The sequence below is a fragment of the Rhopilema esculentum genome, chromosome 19, assembly GCF_057945365.1.
Source record: "Rhopilema esculentum isolate cy_ngs chromosome 19, ASM5794536v1, whole genome shotgun sequence".
In the NCBI taxonomy this organism is placed as follows: domain Eukaryota; kingdom Metazoa; phylum Cnidaria; class Scyphozoa; order Rhizostomeae; family Rhizostomatidae; genus Rhopilema; species Rhopilema esculentum.
Window position 1 is genome coordinate 8,195,242 of NC_142833.1, and position 7,078 is coordinate 8,202,319.

The 7,078-nt window shown below is 34.4% G+C and overlaps 1 protein-coding gene across 1 annotated transcript; it reads right to left on the reverse strand.

Moving 5' to 3' along the window:
• Nucleotides 1–280: 280 nt before the first annotated feature.
• On the reverse strand, nt 281–5,151 carry LOC135688226 (zinc metalloproteinase nas-1). The gene is made up of 6 exons (XM_065204974.2): nt 4,872–5,151; nt 4,035–4,112; nt 3,253–3,399; nt 2,817–2,934; nt 1,800–1,987; nt 281–587 (listed from the first exon to the last, which is right to left on the reverse strand). Exons 1-6 carry the CDS (start codon nt 5,077–5,079, stop codon nt 352–354), a joined length of 975 nt encoding a protein of 324 aa, XP_065061046.1. The 5' UTR covers nt 5,080–5,151; the 3' UTR covers nt 281–351.
• Between the last annotated feature and the right edge of the window lie 1,927 nt (nt 5,152–7,078).

A 7,078-nucleotide genomic window follows, 5' to 3' on the forward strand; every position in this document is an offset into this window, starting at 1 on the left:
TTTAAGGAAAAATTAGATAAAGAGGGTGATTATGGAACTAATTTGTTCCAAACTGCAGTACAAACGACAGTAATTTTTTGCTTGATAAAATCTGTGATGTCACATAGTTTGTCTTCATAAATTTGAAGATGGCACAAAATAGCATAAAAACATAGTATGCTGAAACACTTTCTTCCAACGCTCTTCAGAATACAAGGGTCGGATAGTAACCGAAAGTAAGCAGAAAGTTTATATCCAGGTGTGGATCGAAAGTGACGAGAAAGGGCAAAATGGCGCTTATTCTTTCAAGTTCACATAAAAGAACAACTATAGCTTTACTGTTCAATATTTAGCGATAAAAGCAAAAGCAAATCAAACATAACATTTATAGAGTTTGTTGATCTGGTTTAAGTCAACTTGGCTGAATCCATCCCGCTGACCGATTTTTCTCCAAGGTTTATCTTTGGGGACAAGAGTTGCCAGTCTTTTACCGTTGACCATAACACCGAAGCCATCACGGGGGTACTGCATGACAGAATCATAGTCATATGGCTCATTGAGGTAATCACCTTCGCCATGAGCGTACTTTTGAAACTGAGCTTCCCTTCCTATAAAATGATATGCACCTCGTATTATATCCTTTGCTTATTAGCTGTTTCCTGCTTATTAACAGTATGTACATTAGAAAATCGCAGGATTGAAAAGCTACATATACGACTTGTCCCTATCTCTCTCCAAATGTACTTAGTCAAACCCATAAGCAATACTTGAGCAAAAATGAATCCTATACATTACAAGACTACATCGGAAGCAGTAAGGCTGACGGGTTACGTCAAATCAATTCCTGAAATTTATTTTATAAAATTGGATTCTTTTCATCGTTTTGCATTGTTCTTGCATATTACCTGGTATCACCTTATGGTATTTCAATATTATTGTGAGTCGAGTATATATTTCAATATTACTGTTGCTTTGTTTTGAATATCGGTCTAAGCAAGAACATAGTGAAACGATAACAAGTTGATAAATACTACTCAAAAGGTCAGTAAAGGCTCATTTTTCCTCCAAGAAACAATTTCTCCGGGATCTATCATAGAGAAATCGTTGATTCGTGACATATTTTTGAACGTAAAGTAGATTATTTTCAGTGTGAAAAGCTAATTCAACTAAACGATTTTCACTGATTCAGATCTTCGATGAAGATTCTCTGTTTTTCTGCAACCTTTTGTATTGTTTATGCATCTAAAGTAAAATTTTCTAAAGGCCCATTAATGTAAACAAAAGATGACACTTTTTAGCCAGTTAGAAATTAGCCATAGATTTAGCTTAAGATTAGGTGTCGTAAGAATAAACTTTATAGTTAGCTTGCTTGCATAAGTGCTCAAGATAAAAAAAAGTATTCAACAGAATCTATTAAGGCTTCGTATGTAAAGAAGGAGACATAAAGCTGTTTTGTAAAAAAAGTTAGACATATGATCCTTTCTTTTTCTTCAGGATTTGGGGAAGTAAATTAGAGGAAAAGAGAGAAAAATGACAGAGAAAAACCTTTCATGCTTAAACAGTAACAGATGAAAAGCTTAATCAGTAACAGCTTTAGATTCGTAACAGGTGAACACATTTTCTAACAGACAATCAAAGGAAGTTTTGTCGAAGCAATCATTTCTGCAAAGTTGCTTAAACTAGACGAAACTTTACTCTAGGCTGTTGCTTTGGCAACATTGGACATTGTTCGTTTACGCCAAAGGGATAATGTTTTGCTTCTCTTTCTTCGTTTCTGATTAAAGATTAACGAAAAAGTTTGATATGCATTTCCAACAAACCTTTTTCTATGTTTTGCCAGTTAACTGTGATGTACTGATCTCTGTCAAGTCGAGTGTGTTCATGAAAGAATCCTATTGCATGCATCATTTCGTGAATAACAGTGCCTTGGTAATTGCACCCCTCTCCAATCGATATCTCCTGCTCTCCTCCAAGGAGGCTTTTTCCAACCGATGTGGAATAGCAACCCCTGAAAGATTACATTTACATTTCATACATTGCAGGTTTTCACTGGTTTCGTTAGTACTATGAAAGATAGTTCCAACTTTAACTGCAATCTTGAAAATTCCTTAAGCATAAACAATGTTCAGAAGTTTTAGCAATAGCAAAAACAATGACATTCATGATTTGTGAGCCATAAACGGTTTGAATTGTCAATGCACATATCATTATATCATAATTGAATGCTATTGCAAATACATTTCAATCGCAGGCTAGAAACAAATTTTTTTCAAAAGATCTAAGTAAGAGTGCTACATCCAGATTCATTGGATGCAAAGAATAGAAATGGCAATAAAACAGCTTCAACTCTTACCATGGTGGACTATTATTCTGATGTAAATTTACTTTACTAGTTTTGAGACAATCCATTCAACTAATTGTAGCTTTTTTAAAACCTTTTAGATATGAGCGTAAATTGAAAGTTACAAGTTCCCTTATAGTTTTATCAAAACTCCACAGGATGAATTTTTTAAAGAAACAAAAATTTGAATAGAAAACGTTAAGGATATGTAGTTGATGCTGGTGCCGGAGATTCTACGCTAATGCAGCAATGCTAGCCGCTAAATCTCTTCAAAGAAAAGGAGTTTTTGGCTACTCAGAAGCTCAAGAATTAAAAAAATTATGAGTTTCACGCTTAATGCCATCATCAGGCAACTGCTTTCTTTCAATAGAAATCATACTATTTTTGATCGCAAAGCATTTGGAAATTACCTCTAGAACTAAGGTAAGCCTAAATAAAGTCAAAAGCATCAAAAGTTTATGCAACATAAATATGATGTAAGAATCAATATACATACTCGCCGACCGTGAATTTAATGTAGTCAGTATCATAGTCTTCTTTCGCAACAAAGCGAACACATGTTTTTTTGTTGAACTGATCCAGCGCAGCAATTAGCACAGCTTTTCTTGCATCATCTAAAAGAATGGTAGGAAAATATGTTGTTAAACAAAAATGGTAATTGGAAAGCAGCATTTATTGTTATAATTTAATTAGTTTTAGCAACACAATGTTGAATGTACACGTACAAGGAAAAGCACAAAGCAATATTTTTTGCAGTAAAGAAACTGCCTTATGCAATCCTTGAAATTGCTTTATGATCTATTCTACCAAATATTACGAAAATTGCTTAATGATCTAGTCTATTCTACCAAGTATTACAATTCATTCTACCGAGTTTTACTAAACAAAAAAGATCATATTGTCACGTGGGGTCTATAAGATTGGTTGCTTACCAAATGTCTGATCTATGATAATGGGAACTCTTGCATTAGGCCATCGTCTTTCAGCGGCTGCGACTGTGTCTTTCTTTGATACAGTATTTTTACTTAACTTTTCGATCTCATCCTTACTCAATTTTAAGTCTCCTTCGAACAGCTTTGCTGGCAAGAGTGACGATCAATGACAATTAGGCAATTATAGACAATCAAATGCAATTAATACCACAGAGGACACTAAACGATTTGAAACGAATGGGCTAGGTAAAAATGTGCAAGAGATTGTTGAGACTGAAATTTTGCATTGGCAGAGGTCATATACGACCTTACAAAAAATGATTTATGTCGATTTTTCATTTACCTGACAAGGCTATTTTGTCAAGCGAAATGCGACAAATGACAAATAGCTAAGCTTAAAGGCAATCTGTCATGACGTTGATTGATTATAAGAACAAAGAGATTTTTTATTGTTTCCAGTCCCCTTTAATTTATCGCATTGTAAAATATATGGCGGAGCGCTGGAATCGTGTTTAGGCTATTGTTCCAGTTATTGTTCTCGTTAACCAATCCACAACGAGACAGATTGCCTTTAAATGTTTATTTGCAAAACTTCCTCTATCATATCTATCATAAGATGTCTATCATAATGCATATGCTAGATTCTGATTAAGATCATGTTATTTTTTTCAGATCAAAACTTTCTTCATAAGTTATTGACAAAATCACTCATGAATTTTGTTACAATTCTCTTTCAGAACAATATCAATTTTTGTATATAACCATGTAAATATTCTTCTTACGATTTAACTCTGCGAGCTCTTCCGCCTCTTCTTCTTCTTCTGTTTGCGGACCTTTCAGTTCTTCCATTTCTTCATTTTCTGAAAAGTTATAATGTTTATGGTGAAAGTAGATTTGGCAAAAGTATTTGATGAAATTAAAATTGGTGAAAGTAGACCTCTATAGAACTTAGAACGCAACTGTTGAACTATCGTCTTTAAAAGATATAGACGAGTTGGCAGCCTATTTTTTTTACTACTTCCTCTATTTTCATTGATTTCTCATTAAATATCTGTTTTCCAAGTAGCGATATTGCAAATTTAGGTCACATGACGAAAGAAGCTAATGTCCAAGCACAATAAAAGATAAGAATACTTGACCTATATAAATATAATTCGCAAACATTACATCTCCAAACTTTACGTTTTAAGCACTTAACCCTTTAAATATAGAAATTCAGTGCATTTCACTGTTAATTTCCCAAATTGATTATTGATCAAACGGGGTCTTTTTCAACATACTAACTAGGGGGCAGGTGCTTCTGCAGTCTCTGCTTTTCATTGTTTAAAATAATAGTCATTATTAAAAAAATTGTCCTTTTCTTTTTACAAACAAAGATTTGCCCCCGCAGCTAAATTCCCTTGGAAATGGTTATTGGACAAAATACAGCAATGATGAGGAACATTTTAGAAGCATTTATTTATTAAGGTTTCTTCAGGAGTTTTCTTCATTCATAAGGCAGCTGTACTTTGAGAAATAAGGCACTTTCGTGTATTCTATTTAGTATTTAGTTTCCTGTGTTGCTTAACATATGTTCTTTGCTATCTAAATTCCACAAAAAATCCTAATCTTAACATCACCTTCAGTTTCTTCATCTTTATTTGCACTCGTTCCTTTAGTTTTGCTCAAATCTTCTATTTTTGGTCCATTACTTTGGCCTGAATTGGCAGGGCCATAAAACTTGGATTTTCCTAGCTTTACTGGTTTGGTACCTTCCTCTATCAGTGGTTTGCACCAAGCGAAACTTATAAATAACAAAATGGTGGCTATAAACAAACGAAGCTCCATTTTATCTGCTTTATCAGGTTTGTTACACTATGTGAGATAATCTGAATATCCTTTAAAACCTGAAAACTGGTTGTTTACTTCTTGCTTATAAAGACGAATTTGTGTTTATTAGTGCATCCATTGCCACCAGTTCTGCGACGAAAAATGGTTTCATCAGTGCTTTTTGGTTATAATGCCGAAAAGAAATGCCATACCGCATTATCGAAGACGTGAAAAAGAGTATGATTTTCCAAAATGCTTGTTGGCTCGACGTTAGTACGTTCTTATAACACTAAGGGAAATTGTTCAGCTTACTTATGTGGATTGTCACAACTTGAATTCATGCAGAAACATCGAGAGACACAAAAAGTTATTTTTCTCCTTTTCGATTGTAAATTTAAAAGCTCGATGCAACAAATTAAGTTTATTGTGAAAACAGTTACATTCCTTCTTTGAGCTAAAGATGACAAGGTGTCGTCGACATACCGAAATATGCGAATCGTCGACATATCGAAACAAAGGATTCCGACTTGTGTGGAAAAAAGAGCACTTTTGCTTTTTAGGACACTTCAACTAGGAGAGAGGTTTGCGGTCGCTGATTGGTGAAGAAAACAAAATAACTAATCAAATGCGTCTTTTTCCACATTATTTTCGATCCACAACTGGATATAAATTTTCTTTTCACTTATTGGCATTATCCCACGTTTGCATCCTGGAGAGTGTTGGGTGAAAAGTACTTCAGTATGCGATACTTTCACTTTTTTATTCCATATTCAAGCCATGAAATAATTTAATTCTGTTTTTTTTTGCTTTTCTACATTAAGAATCGCTTATCCCTTTCCTTTAAAAATAACAGGATTGTTGATTTGGCCTTCCGAAGCTAATTAAAGGAAGGTCGTCTAGAGCCTCTAGCCATTTACAACTCTGCATAAATGTTGACAGTGCTAAACCTCCCTCTTTCACCTGTTTAAAAACTATAGCGAAAAGTTTTCAAATTGAAATAAACAGTTTCTACTCCCAACCTAAACCCTTCTTTGTGCATGTAAACTTAACAAGTTCTAAAATACATAGCGTTCCGAACCTTGATCAAACTTTAGTCACTTCTCTTGAACGACTTTTGCAATCTGAAAAATGCTCAACTTCTACTTTTCCAGAAATGCAGTCAAAAGTATGGATACAATAAGAGCTAGGTTTTTGTATTGTTTACCAGGGACCACGCCACGAATTCAAAAGTGGCGGGGCCAATGCTAGCAAATGTAGAAGGCAAGGCTTCTTTCCCCTTTTACGGCAGCTTTAAAACTGCTTGCTTCGCAAAAAGTTGGGGGGCAATGGCCACACCCCCCCCCCCCCGGTGGCGTGGGCACTGTCTATTTTTGTTTAAAGGCCCAAAAAGATCAGGAATGCCGTCCGAAAGCAAAGAAAGATACAAAGCCTGTAGCCAAGTGCCTTTGTATGGCATTGTATTCTTTAATGTTTTTAAACAAAACACGATAGCTCATTTGGTTTGGGTGAAAAATGCCGTTTTCATCACTAAGAGGAATTGAAATTTGAATTTATTTTGATATGCTATGTTTTTCCATTTTATTTCACTGAGTTGCAGTTAGGATAAACTCATTTTTATGGCATAGGTTTGCAGCATAGAACTTAATATTTTCAAGAAAAACGTTCTTTACATTTAAAAGTTCTTTAGGAAATAATTTGTCAAGATTTTCTTTATTTTTTAATGCTGGTAGATACTAACGCGCATCATAAAACAAAAACAAATTAAATGGTAGCGTTACCTTACAGCAGGTAAGAGTATAATCTGAGTCTACGAAAAGGTTACTAGATTTGTTTTAGGATTTTTGAAAGGTAGGGTAGGATTTAAGCTTCGTAGAAACTACGGAGAAAGGACAATTCAGGGCCTGTCTCCTTGGACACTTTGTCACCCAGATGCTTTATCTATTTTTTTCTTTATTAAGTGCTACAATTTATTTTATTTTTGGTAGTTTTAAGAAAAACATAAAAAAGACATCATATG